The sequence below is a fragment of the Phaenicophaeus curvirostris genome, chromosome 1 (assembly GCF_032191515.1).
Source record: "Phaenicophaeus curvirostris isolate KB17595 chromosome 1, BPBGC_Pcur_1.0, whole genome shotgun sequence".
Classification (NCBI taxonomy): Eukaryota; Metazoa; Chordata; class Aves; order Cuculiformes; family Cuculidae; genus Phaenicophaeus; species Phaenicophaeus curvirostris.
The window spans coordinates 74,274,784-74,301,682 of record NC_091392.1 but is presented as its reverse complement, the minus strand read 5'-3'; the positions used below and the strand labels follow the sequence as shown (position 1 = coordinate 74,301,682).

Sequence of the window (26,899 nt, the reverse complement as noted above, 5' to 3'; positions counted from 1 at the left end):
CTATACATCCTGATGCCCCACAGTGCTACAGCTTTGTTGGTGCTAGTACACATAACAGATTTGATTTATCACAAATACCATCGACTATAGTTGCACTTTCATTCTCCAGGCTAAACATTAGGAGGTACAGTCTTAAGTCAGGCTCATTTATCATAGCTATGTTGACCTTTCTCTGGTTTGCCATTGCTGAAAGGTTGCAAATGTACTTAGACTTTCTTTGGCACATGGCCTTTGACCAAGCAGTTCCAGTCCTTCCTGATCCAATAGTAGGTAGATTTTGTAACTCTCAGGAAAAACACGTGGTCTGACAAAATGCTTAACTCGACTCGTTTTCTATTGATGTAAAAAGCAAAAGGTTCTCAAAATTAACAACATTGTTAAATGTATTGATACATTTTTTATACTGTTAACTTTAATTGTATTTATAAGATAGCAGTGCTTTATTTGGGTTCATATCCCTATAGCACATTTTAAAATCTCTTAAAAATCCTTTAAAAGTCCTTTTAAAATATTTTACACACAAGGATAACAGTAAGCAGAAAAAGTAATATGAAAGCAAATGCCACAAGCTTACAGTGAGGCTAAGTGTGATGAGCTTGATAGCAAAAAACAGTAATGCTTTGAAATCTTCTTTTCCAAATGCCTTTATAGAACACCTCTCTTGGCTCCATTCATGACTGTGACCTTGGCAGACTTACTAATTTTATACCATTGTGTCCAGTTATTAGTAGGCTTTTCTCATGTTTCGTAAGAGCCCCAGCAAACTTTCTCACCTGCAAAAAAAGATTCCTTTATTTTTTTAACTTCTCTATTTGAAAGTATCTATAGAGCTGTCTCTGGTGTTTGCAACTCTCTGCAAACCCTTTGGGAAGAGTCCCCATGCTTGAGGGCTCTTCCTTTGCTGCCCTCTTCCTCTGTCTGAGGGCAGATGTCAATCCTTCAAGTTTCTTTTCTTGGAGTATGTGACTACTCCGTCTGAGGGCACCTTGGGGGGTGTCTATACAGAGAGGATGTACAGAGGATGCCTCATGGCCAGACATATGGGAACCTTTGGAGTGCAGGCTTGCAGGAGGTGATCCATCCTCAGTCACAGCACAGATCTGTGGACTTTCCCCTGCTACAGAACTCACACATATAGTGAAGCTACACATTAACTTGAACATCAGGTTGACTAACATCACCTGTCAAGTGATTTCACAAACAAGGAGAAGCCATGGCAGGGCTGTTTGAAATAATGTTCAGAGGCATCAGGGAATGTTAGGCTAGGGAGAGTTCTGGATGTCTTTCCTAGTGCGTCTGCACAGAAGAAACAAGCTTACCTCATTAGTTATGAAATGTACTGCTGTCTGGCACTCCAAAGAACCTCAGGACCTGGCATCAGTTTTCTCATTTCTCTCTCTGGTAGGACAGCTGACTGAATTCACAATTGCTGAGCAGTTCACGTCAGCTGAAGAAAAGAAGGAAGAGGGAAGCTTGGCTTGGCAGTTCCAAGGCCGTGCACCTTTTCCTCCTCAGCAGTCTCATGGGCAAAATCTGCCATGGCTGATCTTGCAGTGCCAAGATTTAGCAAGTAGTTTTGCACAACCTTATTTAAAATGTTAGAAGAAATTGTTATCTGCCAGAAAGGATATTTATCAGGTAATTCTCTACCATTATTCTGGATTTTAGTTTGGTGCTGCTTGTAAAAAAAAAAGGTGGTAAGGTCCTACATAATGCTGCAGGGAAAAAACACTGGAAGCCTTTTTCTTTGCCCCACAACAAAGAAACAATAATGTAATAATAATGGTGGTGGTGGTGATGATGATGTTGGTGTATTTCATTACAGAAATGTAAAAAACCCTGGGCCAAATCCCACCAACTAAAGTCAAAGATACCCCCAAAGACCCTTAAGTTAGCTGCCAATTTTTTCCTGGCTGAAACTGCCAAATTCTGCAGTTTCCATCCAAAACCATAAATCTTTCCAGCCCCTCAGGCAAAGCTTTTGGTGATCCAAAAGCAAATGAATAGTTCTGTGGCTGATGAATGAGGCAGAAAAAAACCGTACTCAGTGACTGGGAGCAGAATTGGCTCTGCAGTGCTGACAGGAAGAGGTATGTATGGTGGTCACTTGACTTGGCACATGCATTAAGGGGAAAACACAGGGAATAGGTATTTACTGCATTAAGATGTTGTTCTGCAGCTCCATTTCTGCAGACTCGGAGGAAGCCCTAAGGGAAGCTTGTGGAAGAGAATGAGCTTGTGGATTCTGTGTGGAAGAAAATTAAGTAGGGAATTTTTGAAAAAAAAAACTGAAAAGAGAAGGGAAAATTAATTTGTTGGTACGTGAGATCACATAAAACTCCCTTGGAAGTGTTCCTAAAGAAAGGAATGTATTTACTCTGGAGAGGGAGCAAACAGTTTAGACCTACAAATTTATTGCCAAGTCATTTAACCTGCTTTCCTTCTGTTTTCAAATCCCAGAGAAAGCACAGTGGTTCCTGGAAAGTGCCACTGATCTCTTTTAATAAGGTCTGATAGCAGAGATAAAGAAAATGAGCTACCATTTGCCTTTAAAGACTCTCCCAAATGTGCTGTCTTGTTCTTCCCAATGGCAGCTGCCTTTGCTGTAATTTCTAGGTAAACAATGGGAAAACAGTTGCTCTGGTGTTAATGAGGTTGATGAGTTTTCTGGGTTAAGAGTTGTCCCCTTGGTGTATAGCATCAAAGAAGGATCTGACTACTAACTAGTCCCTCTAACCACTGAAAGGGCCAATGAGAGATTATGGTCTTGGAACTGAGCTGCTCCAGTGATATGAATCAATAGAGGCAGCTAGTCAGCCCAAGGGAACTAGTTAGTTGGAATCCTCCTTTCTTGTGTGTAATCTCAGACCCACCAAAATAATATGATAACAATATCAAGAGCTACCTGCTGACTCCTGGAAGGATCAGGTGTGCATTACACTCTTTTGAGATAAATTATGAACATATCAGCACATATTGATATGATTTTAAACTGATGTCAGTGCAGGAAAACATGTAGGCAATCCTTTCTGGAACAAAAATGCTTTTGGAGGTTACAAAGTAAAATGCTAGAGGCTGCTTAGGTGTGGGAGGTCAGACTAAATGAGTATGGTCGTCTTGCTGGCATTAAGTATACTCATGCTGTCAAAACAAACATACAGTTTCTATCCATGCTGATAGGAGTTGGAAGACATCATTCAACTTTGCACACATAGCAGAAGTGTAAGAACACACAAAGATCGGTGATGCCCAGATATTCCTAAGAGCAAAATAAGAGTATCTAAAATCGTCAGACCACAATGATAAACAACAGACACAACTGCGTCTCCCTATGCTGCACTTGCACCAGAGATACAGAGTGTTAACTCTGCATTTAATGCTGCATGAAGACACGTCCTCTCTTAAGAATGATCAGCAGTTTGACAACCTCAATAACAGAGATAACATATTCTTGAACTTACCGTGGGTACACATGGGCTGTGAGGAAGATGAAATAAGATTTTTCCAGGATCTCACTGTACTGAATGAGAACATACAGACATAAAAGGATACTGAGGCTGCGAGGCAGAGCTAGGCAGCTGGTAACACTGGTGGTCCTTCGTACAGCTATGGATTGAAAGGCGTAAAATTCACACTCCAGGTGTTGCACACCATGCTGATTTAAACAAGTGGAAACTGTGGCCTAGTTGCATCTTCCATGGCATTTGGCTGTTGGATAGAGCACTTCTTGCTTAGCCAGTCTGGAAGAGCCAGCAGGTTGAGGGCCTTGCAGACCCTGCTGCTGTGGCAGAACCTCAGGCTGCTAAGTAGCTTCCAAGAATGTAGCCCCTTCAGTGTGCTGAACCCAAAGGAATGTGTGTAATTACTGAAGTCCATGTTAAGTAAGTGCCATGCTAGAAAGTGTTGTCCCTTGGAGCAGCAAGTACCTTATGTTGGTTGCAAAGCAGAAGCAAAATTGAGTCCAGATCCTTCCAGTGGGAATAACTGGTGGCACATCTGCATGACCCTGGTGCTACTGCAGGTCCTCATTGATTTCCTTGGTTCCCGTGTGGACCAAGACATGGGCCTTCTTGCAGCATTTCTGCCCAAGTCTGTTGCTAGAGATTAGAGACATACTGTTCGGTTTGAGTGAATCAAGGGTACAATGAAATGCTTTGTCTGGTGTGGGGAAATCAGGTTCAGTCTAAATAGGTACAAGCAAATTTCTGTTCCCGAACTGAACTGTGGCAGCATGTTTAAATAATGCACAGAGCAGTGGTCTTACCTGTATCAGAGTGAGTAGGAACCAAATATTCTGCAGAATTTGCCACTGACTGCTACTGTGCCTGTCTCTGAAGCTGAGTAATAGTCATTTGATTTGACATTATGAAAGCCTTTAAATACTTCTTCTGTGGAATGCTTACATTTAGTCACAGGTTTCTAATTATTTATTGCTGCTGTCTCAAGTATATTTTCATGTTTCTTTTGCAGTTTTTATACATTTATTTATTTTACTACTTCTTTGCATTCTAAGAACAAATCATGTCTAATAAAAAGCACGTTTCCCTGCGAGCAGAATCAATTTCCTTCAGAAATCTTTCATTCCCTGATTAGCGTGTTGCATTTGGTCTTCACTAATCACATAGTTAACTGCAAGCAATAAAGTTCTTAAATAAATAAATGCTCTGGTCCAAGTCATAATGGACAGTTTCCCACTTAAATTTCTGAAATACAAGATGTGACTGTGGTACTTAGGCACTTACATTCACATTAAAAGTGCAGCAATTAATGCCAAATCTGTTTTTTCTGCAGGTCATTAGTATGTTATTAACAATTAAGTCACAGCTTCAAGTTGACTTGATTGCGAGTCAGTAATGCAGTGGGAAGTATAAATGGGTGTGTTTTTTCAATTACTTTTAAAAGGTTTGGGGTTGGGGCAGGGAGGTCCCCTTTGTGTCAGCCTGGTCCAGAAGCACTCAATGGGAAGGTAATGAAGTAGAAAGTTTGTACATTACTACACCTTTCCGTACTTCCTTTACAGTGGTTTTATTTTTTGTAGACTTTGAAACATAAGGAGACATTAGCTATAAGCCATAACTTCTGGTCAATGTTGATTGTGTAATAGCGAGTTACGTTCTTGGATGGAGGATGCATTTTTACTAACTGTGAACAGGGATAAGTCACTGTGGATCAGAAAACATGAGATGTGGTGGAAACCCCATCATATGGCTGCTGAGGCAAAATAATACCTTTCCCAATACTGAATTTAAACCAGCATCTGTTGGAGAATATAGCTTGAATCATGATTCCCTACGGTCCAGCAACCATTCGGATTAAGATATGTGGTTTCCCTAATGTCTGTCAAATATTGCTGGAAATAACACTGGCTAGGCTGTAAGGTGATCAACATTACATGGGTGGTATCAGCTCCCTGCAGAAATAAGAGGGGAGAAGAGGAAGACAGAAAATAACTTTCAGCCAAAATACATATAAAAAAGCATTAGTGTTTATTTTAAAAACATCATGTAACACTTCTTCAGAGTTTCTATGCATCTGTGGTTAATGAATGAGAAAAAGGAAAGGCTCTGTTTCTCAGAGGAGCGGATGACTTGGAAGCTGAGAAATCTGAACGCAAAACGTTCTGTGAACGTCTGAGTTCACAGCCTTGAGTTTGACTTGTGTGCGCGATCAGTTGAGTGGGGTGCACCACACTGTGTCCGCGTTTGGCTTAGGGATCAAAAATAAACCAAAGATGTGTGAGATGGACAAAATAAAACTATGTAACGTAGGCTTTTGCATTAGGAAAATGGGACCATATTAGGAGATAACCACACTGTACTAGCGGTGGCTTTGCTGGGACACTGGGGCCATCGCTTCCAGCCTGTGGGTCAAACACTACTAATCCATGAATCTGAAAACCACAGGTTCCTTGCTGTGTATGCTTTTCACAACATGCCAGGCAGCAATTATGAGATTTATATAAAGCTTTTCTCCGTAACAAAAGTATGCTTGAGCTAACCTGGAAGAGTCATGACTGTGATAGCACCTCAAAGTATGACTGTAACATCAAGCTGCATCAGGGGAGGTTCAGACTAAGTATCAGAAAAAAAAAATTCACAGAAAGGGTCAGCGGGCACTGGAACAAGCTGCCCAGGGAGTGGTTGAGTCACCATCCCTGGAGGTATTTAAAAGGCAGGTAGACAAGGTGCTCAGGAACATAGTTTAGTGGCAGATAGGAATGGTTGGACTCAATAATCCAAGAGGTCTTTTCCAACCTGGTGATTCTATGATTCTATGATTGTGACCATTTTTGACTGAAGTGATCTGCCAGCATTCAGGGTGTCATGAGTCACTTCTGATGACAATAGATATTTCCATTTCATTTTACTTTCTGTTTCTAAGCAGAAAGTACTTATTTTCTATTTTATTTCTATTTGAAATAGTATATTTAAATCTAATATGTATATTTTGCATACATGCAGAGATCTAATGTATACTTCATGTCCTGCCTCACTGCACACAGACAAATCAGAGATGGGTTCTTTACTTACAGTGCCCAGAATCATTGCAGACTGCACTCTTTCCCAAATCCCTGTTATAACTTCTATTGATTGTATGACTGAACATGAGCCAGCAGTGTGCCCAGGTGGCCAAGAAGGCCAATGGCATCTTGGCTTGTATCAGAAACAGCGTGACCAGCAGGTCCAGGGAGGTTATTCTCCCTCTGTACTCGGCACTGGTGAGACCGCTCCTTGAATCCTGTGTTCAGTTCTGGGCCCCTCACCACAAGAAGGATGTTGAGGCTCTGGAGTGAGTCCAGAGAAGAGCAACAAAGCTGGTGAAGGGGCTGGAGAACAGGCCTTATGAGGAGCGGCTGAGAGAGCTGGGGTTGTTTAGCCTGGAGAAGAGGAGGCTGAGGGGAGACCTCATTGCTCTCTATAACTACCTGAAAGGAGGTTGTAGAGAGGAGGGTGCTGGCCTCTTCTCCCAGGTGACAGGGGACAGGATAAGAGGGAATGGCCTCAAGCTCCGCCAGGGGAGATTTAGGCTGGACATTGGGAAAAAATTTTTCACAGAAAGGGTCATTGGGCACTGGCACAGGCTTCCCTTCCCTGGAGGTGTTTAAGGCACAGGTAGACGAGGTGCTAAGGGGCATGGTTTAAAGTTTGATAGGAATGGTTGAACTCGATGATCCAGTGGGTCTCTTCCAACCTGGTTATTCTATGATTCTATGATTTTTTGAGTCCCTTCTGTATTGTTCTCTGTAGCACAAATAGCCCCATCAGATAACAGTGATCTCTCCTTGCTGTGTTTATTTTCAGACCACATGAAAAATACTCCAAGCTGCAAGACCAAACTCTTATTCAAGCATCATGTGGCCTGTGTTTTGGAAGGAGGCTCCCAGTTTCATAAATTAACCTAATTGATTAATCTATGTCTCAGAGAAATGCTGTTGTGATTTTTTAGATTTTTCTAATGAGTTCCGTGACTTATTAGTATTAACAAACAAAACTATATTAAGAAAGAAATAGAGGCCAAAATCCTTATTTTTGCAGTAAATTTTTAATATGAGATTGGGAAAACTGGGCATTGGATTGTTCAGTTCTAGAACCACAACCCATAAATCACATGTGTACCCCATGAAAGTGAATTTTGCATGTGTACATTTTTGCAGGGAGTCGTATCAGTTTGTAGTCCTCAAAACATCTCTATATTTGCTTCATCTGTATGTGTTTAGTGTTGAGCTGCTTGCTTGCTATTTTAGTGCTTTTGGGTAATGTCCTGCATTAGACTTCAATTTACTGGAAATGGGTTACTTTAAATTACTCTGAAATTTATTTTAGAGAAGAAAGCAATGACAATCAAGAATACAAGGGGACTGCATTTGAGGACTAGAAACAGAGTACAGAAAGGAGCCTTTTGCTTCAAAGTTGCTGGTAGGAATCCAGCTGAGTTTCAAATTTAGCAAAAATCATTACTATGTGATGGCTTATTGGTGTCCTGTACTCCATGTCCACAAATGAGTCAGTGTCCACATCACACAAACCACTGAAACAATTGGTGCTACTGTAACTGGGAGTCTATTGGCAGCATCAGTGGAAAGGGCAGGAACTTGAATGAGCATGGAAAATGAGCTGTTTTCTCCCTGCTCCCTCAGGTCACCTCTGAGACACATCTGTGTGAGGAAACTTAGAAGAAATTTGATCTCTGGTAGCTCCCCTCTGGAGATAGATGGAAGAATTTATTTTCCAGTGGTGACAAGCGGACACCCACTAACAAGCATTATATTCAAGAAAAATAAAGGTCATTATGGGATCATTTACTGTGTGAAAGCATGAACAAAAAAAAAAAAATTCTAAGTATGATTGAAAAATCAACAGCAAAATCCAAATACTGACTTGAAATTATAGGAACAAAGGCATACAAATATTATGAAGCATGACCACCATTGGCAACAACCACTTCCCTCAAAAACACAGGGAAATCCTGCTCTTTTATTAAACCATTGACCAGTCTCTTTGAGTTGAATCCCTTCTAGGCAAAAATAAAAGAGTGCTTCCACTGTAGAAAAGTTCTCTTTGGAGATGAGAACATGGATTGATAGAAGAAATGTTGGACTTTATTTAGCCTGAGATCATGCCTTGATGTCATGGAAACAGTGACTGGAGGGGGAGCTCTCAGTGGTCATCATAGAGTAGCTTTAGAGAGGGTAGGGACTGCCAGTGTGCACATGAATCAGTGGTGGAGGTTGGAAAAGACCTCTTGAGGTCATCTACTCCAACCCCTAAACTTGGCATTTCCAGTGGATTGTCTGTTATGAAGTAGGGACATCATCATCTTAAAATTTATATGCTACCATCAGTAGTCCTAAAAAAACCACATCCTTTGGCAGGAAATTAATCGTGTAGTATTGGAGATTAATTTAGTCTCATAGTTCCCATAAGCTTGAACCAGTTAAGGTCTGAAGATGTCTCTTAATATGCGTAATGACACAATCACATGAATATGATTTTTTGACCAAGTGAAAGCTAAAAGGGTGTGTTTGATGGCAAATAAGTGCATTAGCAAATCTAAAATGTTCTACGGTTCCTTGGACTATTTGTGAATTCATGCCAAATTCAACTAGAAATAGATATGAACTCCAAGTTCAAATTTTCCACTACAGTTCCTGGAAAACAAAACATTTTTACTTTTCATGTTAAAACAGTTCAGAAATGTAATTTTAAAAACTTTAAGTAGTTTAAGAGAGCCTCAGACCCAGAAAGCTAATTTCTCAGTATTTCTATTTGTATATTGGAGGGAGGAAATTCAGAGCTAGCCCATACGAAAATGTATGTGTGCATTTCAGTTCTGTACATGTGGCTGGGGGGACAAGGGTTGACCACAAAACTGGTAAAGAAAGTGTTCTCAGCTCTCTGTCTGTAACCTGCCTCATCTCTGCTTTTGTATATTTGGACTTCACTTCACTTCAGACAAGAATATTCATTTCCAGGTGTGTGGTAAGCAGGACTTGAAGATAGGGCTGTGAATGTGAAACCAGGTATTAACATCCTGCTCCTCAGTCTCTTAGGAGATATACCTGTATCATCGGGGGGTGGAGGAGGAAATAAGCACATCCTTGCAGGGTAAATATAGAGGAGTATTGTGGAGCACATCACACAAACCACCAGGGGCCAACTTCAAAGTTTCTGGGAGCCAAGGGATAACAGCAGCTAGAGCACAAATTTCAGAGGTTAAAAAAAGAAAGAAAACAAGAGGATTTCTGCATCCTGTATTGCACCACCAGTGTGTGGTGCATATTTTTCCCTTTTCTATGACCAGTGCTGAATTCCTCAGGGGACTGGTGATTCTGTAGATAGGTTACTGCGGAAAGCTCGGTCCCTCGGGCAGTGCCTAGCCCTGCCATTCACAGGCAAGAAAGGTTGAGGGGCATGATGTTAAGCAAGGCTTTCCACGCTCAATCAGCCAAAGCAAGATGCTGAATTCAGCAGAGGTTGAATTTATAAGAACAGCAGTAAGAGGTGGTATGAGGGGTTTAAATGGTGAAAAAGCTTTTAAGACTGGTCTTTGTATTATAATAAAAGTATTTCAGCATCTCTGCAAGCCAGTGTAAGCAATATAAGTTTATGAATAGTTGACATTTTGTGTAATAGAAATGCATTCGTCCATCGTGCATGGCTGTTACTCGACAAGCAGATGGCTGGTTGTAATATTAGGCAGTGTTGTTTCCACAGGCAAAGAGGGATATGCATCCTTCTTAATGTGAAGAAAAACCTGTGAAGGCCTAAGCCATAATACGAAAAGAATCAAATCAGTATGTATGAAAGCAAGGCATAAACCCCATTGACTAAACTAGCACAGGATAAGATCACTATTGAGAAATAATAAATTATTTTTTAAAAAGAGCCTTCCAAGTTTGGTCAGAGGCCAGAAAATGACCTGCTTTTGTAAAGTTTCTGCAGTAGCATATTATGAACAAGGTTACATAAGAATGAAACCATGATGCATTATTTGGCTTCTTATGCATAAAAAATCCTTTAAAACTGTAATTGCAGTGTTCATTCCCAAATGATTTTACTTTATGTATTTACTTAGAAAAAAATGAAACAGTTTGCCATTTATGTGTATTCAAAAGCTGCATATTTCTAAAATTATAAAGGAAACATTACAAAGAAATTACTTTCAGAACTCAGATGATGATATTCTAAAATGCATAGGAAAATGCATTAAAATTAAATTGATGTAAAAAAGAGAAAAGCTCAGTTGTCCGTTTTTTTTGGTTGCTTGATCATAAAAGCTGATTGTGACACATAAAACTGGATAGCATGGATCTTTATTCATCATGTGTATTTCATTTTATGTTATGCATTTGCCTGAACAGTTACTTACCACATTGTGAATTCTCTTTTTTGTGAATGTTTTGAAACACTTAACACTGGAGATGATAAAAAGTGTAGCTGTTCACAGCATTCTACATTTGTGTATAACTCTCACATAGATTTGGAGTCTGTATACACATACACGAGAACTTAATTTTTATAGCTCTTGAAGTATTTTTATTTATAATAGAACGATGAATCATAGAATCATAGAATCACCAGGTTGGAAGAGACCCACCGGATCATCGAGTCCAACCATTCCTATCAAACACTAAACCATGCCCCTTAGCACCTCGTCCACACATGCCTTAAACATAGGAATTGGTTAGTGGACCCTTAAGTATTGGTGAGTTTTCAAGTTTTTTCAAGCACCCACAGCTTTCTAAGCAGGCATGTACCAAGTTATTTATATAGTAATGGTGTTGCTCAGGTTATGTTCTTAATAAGTAACTCTAGAAAGTGTGCAAGCTGGTAGAGAAATACTATTCCATTCATTTAAACCTCAGGAATATTAAAGGAAATTTGTTGAAATTGCAACTCTCAAATAATACCATTGTATTAATTTCTCTGACTTTTTAACAGAAAAATGTATCACTGAAGAGGATTTTTTAAAAAAACAGTTTGAGGATAAAATTCACTCAAGTTATTTTGCTATTTAAGGTACCTTTAATGTGACGGATTTCAGCACATCCGTTCTGTCATATAAAACCTGTCAAATAAGACCTGCTGTCAAATAAACTTTTATATCACCCTGCTCAGCAAAACCTTTGAACTATCTTAGAAGCAGTGTACCGTTAATTGCTTTCTTCATAGACTGTTGGATGGAAGACGCTATGTAAATAAGAGACTCTCATTAGTGAGCAGCAATAATTAGAGACGCCTGACTTTTTCAAGAGGAGGAGGTCAAATGTTCCTGAATTAGGTAGAGTGTGGACTTCAGGCTAAGATTTCCTGTGTCTTCACTGCAGCCCATCCATTCCTGATACTGGCTTATTCTCAGGCACTATTTTGCTTACCCTGTTGTACAGTCCAACATAGGCAGAGAAGAAGTCTGCAAGCAGACTTGCTGGTGGGCAAGATATCAGAGGAATGGGCAATGAAAGAGGCAATGATTTGATTCAACCCAAAACTTTTTTCCATGATGCTAACCCCCAAAAAACTAACACCCTCAACAGCCCTGATGGGTTAATACGATCAGAAGTTAAAGGTTGCCATCTAATGGTGAACATATATGATGCAGTCTTCAGGTTTTCTTCTTTTCTTACCTTATTCCATGTACATGGAGGTCCCTTCTTTATAACGCACTAGAGGAATGAGAATATTTTATCCAGATTTTACCTGGGATGATATCTGATACTTTATCAGTAACCAGATGTTGCAACTGAGTGTGAAATTCCAGCCATTCAGTTTAACTGAATTCTAATTCCTTGATGTTTTTCCTATGAATTCAGATATAGATGAGTGTTCCTTCGAAAGGACCTGTGATCACACCTGCATCAACTACCCTGGAAGCTTTGAATGTCTCTGTCATAAAGGCTACACCTTATATGGACTGACACACTGTGGAGGTTTGGAGTTTTGCTTATCTATTTGTTCATTTGCTTTGTTAACTGAGTACTGAGCCAGCCATTCTTTTAGCTGAAGATTTTAGAACTGAAGATGATAAACCAGTAAAGTTAAAAGAAAGCTAAAATAGCATGAGGCGGGTGTGACTAAACTTTCATCATCTCAAATTTGCTGAAGAATTCCCAGGAGAAGAATGTAAATAAAAATCAACATCCTGGCATTTTTTGATGGTGGTACATAGTAGCCTCAGTATAGACAAGAAGCCTGCAGCTGTGACACTTGCATCTGCTGGTGCATGGATGTAGCCCTTCTTCCACAACCATTGCAAAGCAGCCTTGTGGCTGAGGTTTTTCACACTGTACAGGACAAGCTTCCTTACAGAGTTCACAAATGTAATTGGTACCTCCACAGGAGTGAGGTTAGTTCAAATTATGAGCAACAGAGAGAATAGGAGAAGGAATTTTACAAAGTTTACAAATTTTGGCTCTATTGTTACTGCCTGTAAAGCTCAGAATGCTGTGGGGTACCTTCTTCCCATCTTTTGTGGAGCTACTTCAACTCTTAAACCTTTTTTGGTATAACTGGAAAGAATTGCTGCTGTACATTTGGTTATCCAGGAGAAAGGGATATACTTTAAATATAACATAGGGTAGTGTTACCACAATGACCACATTAGAGGTTCAGCTCTGCTTAATCAAGGCAGGAGAATTACAAAGCACTCAAATTAAGCTCAGTGTTTCCCAGGGTATTACAGTACAAGACTGCCTGCCACCAGCCTGCCTAACACCTCCAGGTATCACTGTGGTCTCCTGCCTGAAACTTTAATATGTGGGACAGGATTTGACTGTGTTCAGAACACTGGTCAAGGGAGAGCAAAGAGTCTTCTGGAGGGATCTGTTAAGTGTATTTGGTCAGCGTTACTCAAATAAAAATGGAAAGAGAAAATTATAATAAAACCTGAAAGCCCTGAATCTAAATCACTTGTTAGCAAAAAGTGATGCAAAAGAAACTCTCCATGCTATCTTGAAATGTAAAACCAAATGGTTCTTTTTAGATAAAAGATGGTTGATAACTAATTAGTTAATTATTCAAATTATCCAAGATACAAACTAAGTCAAGCTTAAACGAAGCCCTGACTTTAAATCCACAAAAGCCATGCATTCAGGCCAGGTTTTGATCTGAGTCAGATGTAGTCGAGGGAAAGCGTGCTAGAGGAACTGCCAAAAACAGTGTTGCGCCCTAACGGCTCTTCATTTGTGGAGCAGGCATTGTGGTACATAATATATGCAAGAGGCGTCCTCTATATGTTCCTAAGTAAATCATGCTACACAGCCAAAAAGATACAGTTAAAAACTCATGTTTTTTCTGTTCCTATGTGATTCAGTTCATGCTGTGCAAACTGATGTAACACAAACAGGTGCTGGCCCCTCACTTCTGTACCAGTGCTGAGTTCACCTGATTTTGTAGGGTTAACATGAGACACTGCCAATGATATCTCTGCCTGGCTTCTGTTTGGGAGAAAGTTGTAGGAGGCGTATGCAGAGTATGAAGGTTTTGGTTTTCAGAGTCTGAAGGTCTGTGCTATGTGGGATGTGGAGATGCTGATCAGTTTCACTGTTATTTCCTTAATGACTTAATGTGTGTATTAATTTAGAGATAGCCTCAAAGTTTGAGCTTCAATCTCAGCCTATAAATATCAGCCTTAGTTCAGCTTCAATCTTCTAAATTAGATAGAAGTAGGACCAAAACTCTAATTGGAAATACTTAGGGCAAAACCACAACCAGTCCCAAACCTCCTGTGTTTTCCTGTAACAAGCAGATCCAAAATCACAGCTCAGTGTCCAGACTTGTCCAGGCCCTGAGTTTTGTCACTCAGGCCTATCATTAGTTTTAGTCAGCCCCTGGAGGGTGACGTTTATGGTGGAACAAATATAACTTACCCTGGCTGCCATCTGTGTGGCACTGAGCAGCAGTCAAAGCTAGGGAGAAATCATTACAACCTTCAAAAAGATTTGGTGCAACTTTACTCTTAGGAAATGTTCCCTCCATCTTGCTTCGCCTCTACTAGTAATTAATAAACCACACGGCATTGTCCTTGTTATGAGCTGGACATGCTGATGGGCAACTTGTTGCTTTCTCTGGGATCCCTTTCATGGCATTTCTCATAATAAAAGTCTCATGTCATAAGGGAATCTTTTAGAACAACATAGCGAATGCTTACACCACCTGTTCATGCAAAGCTCTACTTGTAGTAATTGGCTTGTTAAGTGACCTTAAGAAAGTCAGTAGAATCTGCAGGACTGTTTGACACCTTTGGGAATTTGGCTGCTTCTTTAGGAGCTCAGTGCTGGGCCAATGTCCTTGACAGCAAGGTTTTGGGTTTGGACAGTTCAGCCGGAGCTCAGTGAGGGGAGTACTGTGAACTAAATGTATTTTTCAAAGTATGGGTTCACAAGTGGATCCCACTCAGCACAAGCCTGACTGCTATGTACAAAAGCTTCTTGTCAGTTTTTGGAACTGCTGACCAAGAACCTCCAGAAGTCCTGACTCTGAACCAAAAATCATAACGTTGTCCGGAAACATGCCTGTCATGTTAGGGTAACTTTCTCAGTTTCTTTTATGTGTGTACTCCATGTTTTCTAGATTTTTACATAACCACCCAGGCTAAAATCTTGCATCAGAAAAAGAAAGCCGTTTCTGGATTCTGGCAGCTGCCCTGGTAAATGCTCCAATGTTCCCAACAAGTGCCCTAAGATGCCAGAGGAAGACTTGATTAATATGTATGGGCCTGCATTTGTTAACCAGTGCAGCACCTGACTTAAGTGTGTGTTTGAGCCCAGTCCCTCATCAGCCCCACCTCCCACCTGTATCTCACCCAGGGTCACCGGGCTCCAAAACTGGGTCCTGGGGAGAACTGGTCCTGAGAGAACTCAGACTGTGTTCCTGAAAACCATATGGATTCACTCAGCGCCAAGCACGCAGCAATCGGTGTTCAAACCTGGGCTCATGCCTGGTTTGGAAAAGCAGTTAGACACTCAGCCTGTGAACCTTTGTGGCCAGATGACCCTTAGAAATACATTAAGTGACAATTTTCCTTCTGCAGTAGTATTTTGAGGCCTATCATTAAGCCAGAATATTAGCAATTCAGTATATCTCATGCTGATTTGGTGTTATTCTGGCTCATTTGAGCATACATTAAATGGCACAATCCATGTGCCTTGTAAAAATCTGTTACAGGAGTGCTACTGTTTCAGCAAGCAGATGAGTAGCTGCATTCAAAGGGCAGAAACCACTTGTTGAGGTTAGTGCAGTGCATAAAATAACAGTGCTGTGGTTTGTAACAAGGGCTTTTAGGTTATGGCTATGCCAGTAAATTAAAAGCATCTGGAGCTGCAGTGTGCCACTGATGGTTCCCTGGTGTTATCTGACAGTTTTTGCCTGTGCCATCTAGTGTCCCAGATGTGCCTGAGTGTGATGTAGAGGTGAATACATGGCAGCGCAACTCCTATTGAGCATGACAGATAAACATCCTTTCTGGTGTTTGAAGGGGATGAGAGATCAGCCACATCTGCACAAGTATATAAATGCTGATTGCATAGACTTAAAAGTATATGCCACCCCCTATTGAATAAACACTTTTCTAATATATCAAAAAGCTGAAAGATTTTATGTGAAATATCAGTGATAACATACTGGGTAATTGCTTTGCTTTCTTGCAAGATTTTACCTTTTATATTTATTTGAGTGGAAGACTAAATAAACTACATTTCAGCTGCTAGGTTCCCAGCAAATACATAGTTTCTTCCTTCATCTGAATCATTTCTAAAAGCAAACTCTGTGAATCACCATGCAGAATTTATCTCCCTGTTATGCAAAAATGATCTAATCTCACAGATGTTTATGCCTTTGACATTTTTCCCTATAATGCAATATACATTACTGTCCAGATGCTGCAGAGACTTTCAAGCATGTTTTGTATCTTGTAAGTGCTTCCATGAATGTCAGTGTAACTAGTCCTGGCAAGTAAATTGTATCGTATGCATAAACTCTTGGGAGCTACACGTGTCTAAAGACAAAACCATGAAATATACACTAAAATTGTTTGACGTGAGTACTGTCATGTTTGTATAAGTCTATACATGTTTGTATAGACTTAAATACAAAAGGTGTATTAGCAACAGATAACCTTATGCACATAATAATGTCTTAATACATGGCATACGTGTACATACTTTTCTCAACTTTAAATTACGTTTTCAGATATTGATGAATGCAGCATCAGCAATGGTAGCTGTGACTATGGCTGTGTTAATACAATGGGGAGCTATGAGTGTGTCTGCCCACCTGGAAAAAAATTGCACTGGAACAAAAAGGACTGTGTTGGTAAGTGTGGGAGGCTAACTCAGAGATGACTATGCTGATGCTTCTGTTCTCCAGGAGGGTGGAAAAGCCCTGTGGTTTTGTCTGAGGGATGCTGCGTTTTCACAATATAGATCTCCAAATTCATTTTATAAACTCAGATAACAGCCGTTTGTATGAGGGTCTGTGGGCTAGGATATAGCTGCAGGTGGATTAGAGAATGGAAAATATGTTGGATTTTATTTGTGTTGAATTTTTCTTTTAAATGTCATGTGTCCATTCACACAAATCTAAGTCATATTTTTGTTACGTATTTTATACTTTTGTCCTTTATTTGTTATTTGTCCAACTTTATGACCTCAGCTATAACCCTGTTTCCATCTAAGACTAATTTAGAATATTCAAAATATTTAATTGTTTACAAGTAGATGAAGGAAAACCTGTGGATGTTGTCTGCCTAGACTTCAGAAAAACCTTTGACGCCATTTCCCACAGCACTCTTCTGGAGAAACCGGCTGCTCATGGCTTGAATAGACATACTCTTTGCTGGCTAAAAAACTGACTAGATGGCTGAGCCCAGTGAGTTGTGGCGAACTGAGTTAAATCCAGTTGGCAGCCATTTACAAATAGTGTCCCCAGGTCTATGTTGGGGCCAGTTCTGTTAAATATCTTTATAAATTATCTGGACAGCTAAGTTTGCAGGTGACACCAAATTGGGAGGGACTGTTGATCTGCTTGAGGGAAGGAAGCCTCTGCAGAGGGATCTGGACAAGCTGATGGGCTGAAGCCAACTGTATGGGGCTCAACAAGGCCAAATGCTGGGTCTTGCACTTGGGCCACAACATCCCCATGCAGCACTACAGGCTTGGAGAAGAGTGGCTGGAAAGCTGCCTGGCAGAAAAGAACCTGGGGGTGTTGGTCAACAGCCATCTGAATGTGAGCCAGCAGTGTGCCCAGGTGGCCAAGAAGGCCAACAAAGTCCTGGCTATATCAGAAATGGTGGGGCCAGCAGGAGTTGGGAAGTGATCGTCCCACTGTACTCGTCACTGGTGAGGCTGCACTTGGAATCCTGTGCTCAGTTTTGGGCCCCTTACTATAGGAAAGATGTTATGGTCCTGGAGCATTTCCAGAGAAGAGAAACAAAGCTGGTCAAGGGGCTGGAGAACAAGTCTTATGAGGAGTGGCTGGGGAAACTGGGATTGTTTAGTGTGGAAAGCACTTTATAACAAAGGTGGAGTTGGGTGGCAGATGAGTTTCTCAAGCTGGGTTTCAGCCTTTGCCTCTGACTTTCTTTCTAACCACAACTAAGTACTTAATTTTCCTGCTTATCGTTATGTATATTACCTTCCCTGCTATATTGAGAACTAAGTCCTGTAGGAGTAAGAGATGGTTAATTCTGTTTTTTAGTTATCCACTAGGTCTCCCTTGATGGTGTACCCGTTAGTACAGGAAAGGGAGTAAAATTTTTTGAGGTCTAGTCTATAGACATTTTTCTGGTATATTCCTTCTCAGCCTACTAAGAATGCTGTTCCTGTGGTAAGAGGCTGTATCCTTCTAGTTGTAAATTTCTCTTTATTAGTTGTAATACTCAGTTGGAAGATAGAAAGCAGAACACTTCCCTCCATTGATGTATACTGTTTTATTTGATGAATTTTATGAGGCTTAAAATGAGTGTCATCTCCCTGCTGATCGCCTACCTTTATTACCAACATTGGTTTAGAAGAAACTGCTTTCTACATTGTTATAAAAGCTCAATAAAAATAAGGAAAAATAAATTTAGTGGTCCTGAATGCTGCATGATTTGGAGACTTTTGCAGTAACAAAATCCTCTTTTGCCCAGCAATGACAATTTGCGCTTGTGTTGTCTCCTCAGCCCAAAGAAATCATTTCTTTAAAAACATCACCAAAGCAGCATAAGAGACTTTAGGAGGGAGGTAAGTGGAGGATGATTACTCTCATGTTTGGATGTAAACATCAGGTGTGTTTAAGGGACTCGTATATATTTATATTTAACCGGCAGTGAGGCCAGGAACACTAACCAAGGGTGGCTGTTGAGACCCTTCCTCTATACTCAAGCCGAGTCATGCAAGGCTCATTCCAGCTATGGCATTTGAATTGCCCTGTTTCATCCAAGTTTTACTGGGCTCTTCCCAAACCCTGGTGGATCCAAACTCGTATGGCTGCTGCAGCTCTGATTTCCCCCCTACCATGGTGTGGTTCAGTGGTGATCTGACAGGTATGAAAAATGACTTTTGCAGTAGCATAGTCAGCCATGGGTAGAACAAGAGTTAGACAAGTATATCTTGTAAGCTGAGCATGTTTGGGAGAAGCAGCAAGGAGCAATTGGATAAGAAGCAAATGTACCTGAACAGACGTTTTGATGGGTCTGAAGCAAGAGTTGCTCTGCAGACAGCTGATGCGGTGTGAAATATCTGCTTGAAGTGGTGCCCAGCTGCAACTGCCCAGCAGTCAGGGCAGAGCTTCAGTCTCCGAGGGAATGAAGGGAGGTGGTCAGGCTGTCTCAGTGCAGTGATGACACCTGCTGGCTGCAGCTGGGAATGAATCTTATCGTTCGTGAGGCGAGATGTACTCAAGTAACTTGTCAGTCCCAAGAGATGTCAAATCAAAATAAATGCAGGATTATAATTATCAGTGGCATACCATCAACTCAGGGTGGTCCAACAACTCATAAAAATTTTATGCAGTTTCAGTGAAAACACAAACTGTCCCTTATTCAAATACGAGGAGCAGCTCATGAGACTTGCAGGATACTCTGACTTCATCCTGACATGAAGCCAGGAGAAGTTGGGTATTTCCATTGCACGAACTGCAATGTGCCTCATGCGGTGGGCAGTGATGAGAAACAGCTGATGCCTATGTGTGTGTCAGTGCCTCTTCTAGTACTGCTTGGGTGATTGGGCTGGTTGGCTGGCCGGGCCCAGAGAATGGTGGTAAATGACGTTAAATCCAGCTGGAGACCAGTTACAAGTGGGGTTCCCCAGGGCTCAGTGCTGGGTCCAGCCCTGTTCAATGTCTTTATCAATGACCTGGATGAAGGCATTGAGTGCACCCTTAGCAAGTTTGCGGATGACACTAAGCTGGGAGGAAGTGTTGATCTGCTGGAGGGTAGAGAGGCTCTGCAAAGGGATCTGAACAGCCTGCACCACTGGGCTGAGACCAATGGCATGAGGTTTAACAAGGCCAAATGCCAGGTCTTGCACTTGGGGCACGACAACCCTGTGCAGTGCTACAGACTAGGAGAAGTCTGTCTGGAAAGCTGCCTGGAGGAGAGGGACCTGGGGGTGCTGATTGACAGCTGACTGAACATGAGCCAGCAGAGTGTCCAGGTGGCCAAGAAGGCCAATGGCATCTTGGCTTGGATCAGAAACGGTGTGACCAGCAGGTCCAGGGTGGTTATTCTCCCTCTGTCCTCGGCACTGGTGAGACCACACCTCGAATACTGTGTTCAGTTCTGGGCCCCTCGCTACAAGAAGGATGTTGAGGCTCTGGAGCGCATCCAGAGAAGAGTGACAAAGCTGATGAAGGGGCTGGAGAACAAGGAACAGCTCAGAGAGCTGGTGTTGTTTAGCCTGGAGAAGAGGAGGCTGAGGGGAGACCTCATTGCTCTCTATAATTGGTTGTGGAGAGGAGGGAGCTGGCATCTTCTCTCAAGTGACAAGAGAGAATGGCCTCAAGCTCTGCTAGGAGAGGTTCAGGCTTGACATCAGGACAAAATATTTCACGGGAAGGGTCATTGGGCACTGGAACAGGCTGCCCAGGGAGGTGGTTGATTCACCTTCCCTGGAGGTGTTTAATAGACGGGTGGATGAGGTGCTGAGGGGCATGGTTTAGTGATTGATGGGAATGGTTGGACTGAATGATCCTGTGGGTCCTTTCCAACCTAGTGATTCTACGATTCTCTGGTTCTATGATTTCAGCAGTAGCTGAGAGGACTGGTGGGACTATCTGTCTCCATCCTAGCGTGTCCTGCCTCAGTTCTGCCTGGCTGGGAAGTTTTCTACTTCTGGAGGCTTGAGCATGCAGCTGAAAGTCCACGGGAGTAGGAGCGAACAGTGGAAAATATCATTGTAGTGATCATCTAAATAAATAGATGTTTGTGAAGGTGACCTCTGTGCGTGGTGTGGTAGTTGACGTGTTAAATCAGAGAGCTGTGCCTCCAAAGGTGGAGAGCGGGCATCTTCCATCATAGCAATACCTGTTGGTTCTGTGATTGAGCCATGCATATAGAATTGTGCTCATAACTAGACAGAGACCTGCCTTTTGGAATATGTGTCTGACCTGAATAGTCTTGAAGTGAAGAGTAGAAGGGAAAGACTGATCTAAAGCTTAGGTCTAAAAATGTGAAGGAGTTTCATTTTCAAGTCCACACTCAAGATCCAGACTCTCTCTCTAATATATGCTTATTTCAGCAATGCCCAGGCCTGTGATTTTGCTTTGTTGCCAGTTATACCTTTCTTTAGCACTGTATGCAAGTGGATGTGCAAGGTTCTAGGTTTGGCGGTGTCTGATTTTTTATTATTTCTCTTTTTTTTTTTCTCCTCAGAGGTGGTGAAATGTCTCCCAAATGCCAAACCAGCTCCCAAGGCTCAACTAGTGTGTAGTAAGACAGGAGGCATAGAGAGTTGCTTCCTGTCATGCCCATCCAATACTCTCTTTGTTCCAGGTTTGTACAAATTATTTGTCCTCCTGAGTTTAGAATGGGATTTTCCTCTGCTAACGTATTGATGATTCTTGCATTCAGTTGTTATGGACAACTGTAAATGAGCAAAACCATCTTTATAAATTGAATTGGGACCAACATACACATCTCTAAATACAAGAAGAGCTGATTGTCAGTTACATTAGAGGTTTGGCCCTTCATCGTTTAATTTGAGGTGTCATTTGTGGGGATGGGAAAATCCTAACAGAAACCTGAGAGGCACATCTACCTTAATCAGGATGGTGCAAAAGAAAAATTTTAATGTATTGAATTGCTGTGTCAGAAGACGGGAAGGAGGGAGTTGTGGGGGACAGATGACAATGAACAGTTGATTTCAGTGACTTTCTGCTGTTGCCCATCCAGGCATCTGCTTAAAGTGATAGTGTCTGCATCCTGACCTGAAATATCCTGTAACTGTGCAATTGAGCAGGAGCAGAAACAAATCCCAAAGCAGAGGGTTCACCTGAGAGGAACTTAGTTTAGTGAGCACAATGTGAAGCAGGCGCAGGAGAGGAGGAGTGGGACGTGTTGGGCATCTCTGTATTAGTTGCTGGCAGTCACTGTTTATTAATACATTTTGTTGGGAAGAGTTCAGCTGAGTGTTATTTATAGAAAATGAGGCGTTGTTTATAGAAACTCAGGCATCTTCCCCTCCTCCTTTTTTTTATTATTTGCTGCAGATAAGTTTCATGTACATCGTTTTGCAGGGCAGGCGTGGCAGGGTGTTGCTGTTATTTTTTCATATGTGTTCTAGTTCTGACACAGGATTGTATTCCACAAGGGTGTTTACTTTTCGTATTAGTCCTGGCATTATATGTGGTAGAGCTGTTCACACTTTGTTTGCGGTTTAGCAGAGATTACTGGAACCATATTTATCTAATTTGTATGCATCAATACATGGTTTTATCTGTGCAGCATGTAAACCCTGTTACAGTTCTAACTATGTTAATTTTTTGTTCCTGCCAATAAATTCTGTTGGAGTCTGAAGCCAGAATTATTACTAAAATACATGGTTTGTTTTTTAAGTTATAGAGATGATCAAAGCCCAAGGATTTTGCCATGGACAAGCCCAAAATAATTTATATTTGTGCACCTTGGAATTATTTACAGCTAACTTCATGCCAAATTGTTAATAAAATGTAACATTTCAGTGCTGGAAGAAACAAAACTTGTAGTCCACACTGTGAAGCAGTAGCCTTTGGCGAAATATTTCAGCCATTTAAATCCAAGTTTGGCACATCAAATGTCTCCTTATTTAGCAGTATTAAGTTTTCGAAGCACCAAACATTAATCCTGAGGGTGACAATGGGAGCAGATGCTTGTGAGGCAGTTGCCACATATACCAACTCTTGCATTCTGCCCCACAGATTCAGAGAACAGCTATTCACTGAGTTGTGGCGTTCCCATCCAACAAGGCAAGGCTCAGCAGAAACGCAATGCAACCCTGCCCAGCTGCGCAGGTAGGTGGGTGTTCTCCTGCTCACCTGGGCCTTGGCATTTAGGAGGTAGGTGATGAGGTTCCCCAGACCCTTTGGGTCACCCAGCTCTTAAGTTACACAAGGCCAGAATTAAGGTATCCTGTGTTTTATCATGTGTACCCTGGAGCCTCTCCTTGAGGACTGGAGTGTGCTTAGCTGCATCCAATGTGGTGTTCTCTTGGTAAGTCACTATAGAAGTGATGGAGGTTTGACATTATTCAATAAGGACAAATGCTCAGAATAATTTACTTTCCATAGTCCACAGGCAATAGAAAGCATATCAAAATGGCATTTTTTCCCAGACTTGGAAGTGAGATAATGGGGTCTGTCAGTAGCACAAGAGCAGAAGGCTATGACAGATCCTCCAACTGGGGACTCCAAATAAAAAGCTTTTATGACTTTTTAGAGCACATACCGTGTTTCATTCATACTGTTCTCAGAAATGGCTGGATTATTTTTGCAGAGACATTTCAAAATGTGTCCTAAAGCTGCTACTCAGCATAAAAAAAAGGTTCATCTCAAAATGGGTGAAATCTGGCAAGATGAGAAACAGCTGAAACAGCAGCAGGAAGTGTCAGCCCACTTTACATACCATTACCTGCTGTACTTCTCTCTAATTTGCCTGTTCCCAAACCATGTATTTCTTATATTTGGAATGCATTAGGAGGTAGGATGCTGTGGGATGAGGTGACACAGCAGCAGATGTGGCTGCCTCTGACACAGGGGCCAGCTACCTCTGTAATCTTGGTTTGACAAGGCCCTCTCAAGGAAAGAGGGACCCAAGTTGTGGCATTTACCTGTGACCACCTTCCTCCTGCTCTGGGTCCCATGGGCAGCTCAGAGTGGCTGCACGTGATGACCCAGGTCCAGCCTCTTCCACTACGGACTTTCTGAGAAAGTCAGCCTGCAGCTACATTTTCTAAGCAGTACATGGCTATATAACAGCAATTAAGTCACAGGACATAAGTGACTTGCATTTAAAGCTTAATAATAAAGCTTGCAAGCCATAGACTGCAGTCAAATAAAGACATTTCCTTGGGTAATTTTCAACTGCCAACAGCATAGCTCGAGAAAATCAACCTTATTCCTGGTTGGCATTAGCTATAACAGAACTACAGCCAAGTAACATGGGAAATCACACACAGAGAGTCAGCAAAAACGATAGACGTTAACCTTTTCATAGTAAGAGATAAATTTACCCAAATTCCACAAAGATATGCAGGCCTGCTGGAGGGGAAGCACATGTGCAGAGCATGTGCAATACTAGCAAATTAATGGATCTTTAAGGGCTCAAGTGTAAGTGCTTATGCAAAAAATCCAAAAGATCATAGGAGAATGGATCCTCTTGTACAAGGTTCATAACTCTTGGGCTGTCTCTTTTCTATGCTGCAAGAAGTCTTTTGAGACTTTTTAAAAGTAAGTTTTGGACTTCTTTTCTTCTGCATCCCAAATGATAGCTTTTTTACTTTAAATCAACAGATTCATTAGCTCCTCCAATCAAGCAGAAAGCTCGTTTTAAAATCAAAGATGCAAAATGCCATTTACGGCCTCGCAGCAAAGAAAAAACGAAAGATTCTGGGAAGCAAGCTGGTTTAGGTATGTGGTTTCTTTTAAAATGTAAACAGTATTCTAATTTTTGTTTGTTTGCTTGTTTGTTGGCATAGTTTGTTCTCACACTGTAGATGAAAAAAGTAGTGATTTTCATATTTGGATCTGAATTTAAGTTCAGGCCAAGTTTCACACTCCAGCTTAACAATGCCTTGGATTTGGATCTAACAGTGCTGAAATGTCACCGGTTGCTTTGAAAAAAACTTTGTGCTAAAGTGCATGAGTTTGAAATTAAGCTGATCCTTTCTCAGGTATTGATAATGGCAGAAATACCCTGAGACAAAAAGTTATGACCAATGCAAAGTTACACACAACAATGTCAGTGTGATTTGGTTTAGTTTTCCCAGGTGAGATTTATAAAAGAAAACAAAAGCTATTATTTATTTGTTTTATGGTGGATTAGTATCCCATTACAGGAGCAAAGACAACTCCTAAGCCAGAAAGTTATAATAAAAATCTGATGTTACACAGCCTTAGATCTTCTGTTATGTGGAGTAAGTAGTTACGATGTCAGAAAACAGTATTTAGAAGACTTAGACATGATTACCAAAAATCCGAAATTTTAAAAAAAAATTGTGTCAGGCTGAATGAAAGTAATCAAATGTTTTTAAAACTTGATATGACTAAGTGTGTGGGTTTATTTCTATTAGTTTTGAAATCACTTTTAAAGTTGAACAAAAAAGAGACTTTAAGTTATATGTATTTAACAGAACTTGATTTATTTCTTGTCTTCCATCCCCGTGATATCATTACAGGGACGATTAAAGAGCGTTTGGGTGTTACTGCTGTGTGCTTCCACAGCTATTTTAAGCTATTTGGAGTTCATTTGTATTTATTGTTAACTCAAAATTTTCTGGATATGAGTACACAGTATTGGTGTAATTGCAAACTCCTGCTATTGCTTAAAGCAGCTTAGCAGCTTACAGCAAAGGTTGTGCATCTGTCTTACCACCACTTTTGTTAGCGAGTGAGTTGTATATGAGCCCTGAACAGAGAAGAATAAAGATAGATAACCTAAAAAATGTAATGGTTTAGAGATTTTATTTTTAAAAATTTAGACTCATGTTTTGTCTTTACCCTCCAATCTAGACGTTTGTCTCTCTAATTTTTCAAGTATCAGAAAGTATTGGCTTAAAACAAGTCTCTGTTGTTAAGATGCTTACTTTGTCCTTATGCATTGTCTTGTCTTAATAAGATGTGATTATCAGACTCACTTTTAAAGTCATAGAAGTTGAATTTTCTGCTCCATGCAGTCACCATGGGAACATAAGTCTTGGATGCATTTCCTTGTCCTTTGTTTGCTTTGCTTTGTGTTATGTCATCTGAACTTCTGCGTCTAACAGTAAGATTATATCATACAACTACCACACACTTGAAATGAAATCCTTCTGGTGGCTTGAGTGCTAGAAATTTCTTCCTGACCTGGAAGGAGAGGGAGCCTATCACAAAAAGGATGTTTTTCACATAGATTTCTTTGTATTGGGAGAGGAAGCTTATGTTAATGTTTCACAATGGACTGTGGCCTTTCTCCTCAGAAGTTAAGGGCATTCAGTCCCTCTGGCTTGTGATAGGATGAGAGGAAGTGGCCTCAATTTGCACTGGGTTGGGGGGGGCTTTTAACCTCCCTATCAAAGGCCTTTGATAGCTGGTGATTGGCATTGCTGAAAGAGATGGAATAGTGGCTGGTAGAGGCCCAGATCTGCTCCTCTCATGAAAATTGACTCTCTTACTTTATTTAACCATCAAATGACTGTATATAGTATTACCAATCTTAACTAATTTTTGTAAAGAGCTTTCTAATACTTATGCAGAAAAGAGAAAGGAAATTGTAGACATCAGAGGTACCACTGTGCAGCTGAGCATGACCACACACTATATTGTCTCCTGAGCAAAACTCAAAATTGCACAGAGAAGTTGGTATCTAACAGCAGATGTGAAATGTTAGGAAGCCTGTCTCTGCATTCGTTATAACTCAGACAAGATACTGCTTGTTAGCCTGTCACTTGCTACTTTGCTACTTGATTTCTTTTCTATGTTGCTTTGTTTATGCAAAGGAGGTCAATTCCCTTGTACAGACAACTGCCAGGTTACCTTTGTGAACCTCAAGTGCGATTCCTCCAAGAAGAAACGCCGAGGCCGCAAGTCCCCATCAAAAGAAGTGTCCCATATCACTGCAGAGTTTGAAGTGGAGATGAAGTCAGAAGAAGTCTCAGGTTTGTGAAAGATCTGTCTATGGGGAGAAATCATTGGTGTGTGTTAGAACCTCGTTGATGCTATTTCATCAAGCTGCTGTGTGTACATTTTAGCAC

The 26,899-nt window shown here is 41.0% G+C and overlaps 2 protein-coding genes across 6 annotated transcripts in view; one reads left to right on the top strand and one right to left on the bottom strand.

Annotated features, from left to right (window-relative positions):
* LOC138724325 (patatin-like phospholipase domain-containing protein 2) overlaps nt 1-4,316 on the bottom strand; it is a 520,777-nt gene extending 516,461 nt beyond the window's left edge. The window contains exon 1 of the mRNA XM_069864301.1: nt 4,311-4,316. The gene's annotated coding sequence lies outside the window, so the exon portion shown is untranslated. The remainder of the gene's footprint in view (nt 1-4,310) is intronic.
* Nucleotides 1-26,899, top strand: part of SCUBE1 (signal peptide, CUB domain and EGF like domain containing 1) — a 222,042-nt gene that overhangs the window by 159,131 nt on the left and 36,012 nt on the right. For 3 of the 5 annotated variants that reach the window (XM_069863906.1, XM_069863926.1, XM_069863888.1), the window contains 6 exons: nt 12,311-12,427; nt 16,686-16,808; nt 21,349-21,468; nt 22,872-22,964; nt 24,462-24,578; nt 26,645-26,803. In XM_069863906.1, the coding sequence (XP_069720007.1) occupies nt 12,311-12,427; nt 16,686-16,808; nt 21,349-21,468; nt 22,872-22,964; nt 24,462-24,578; nt 26,645-26,803 (729 nt within the window). The remainder of the gene's footprint in view (nt 1-12,310; nt 12,428-16,685; nt 16,809-21,348; nt 21,469-22,871; nt 22,965-24,461; nt 24,579-26,644; nt 26,804-26,899) is intronic. The other 2 variants (XM_069863916.1, XM_069863897.1) reach the window with 1 other exon arrangement.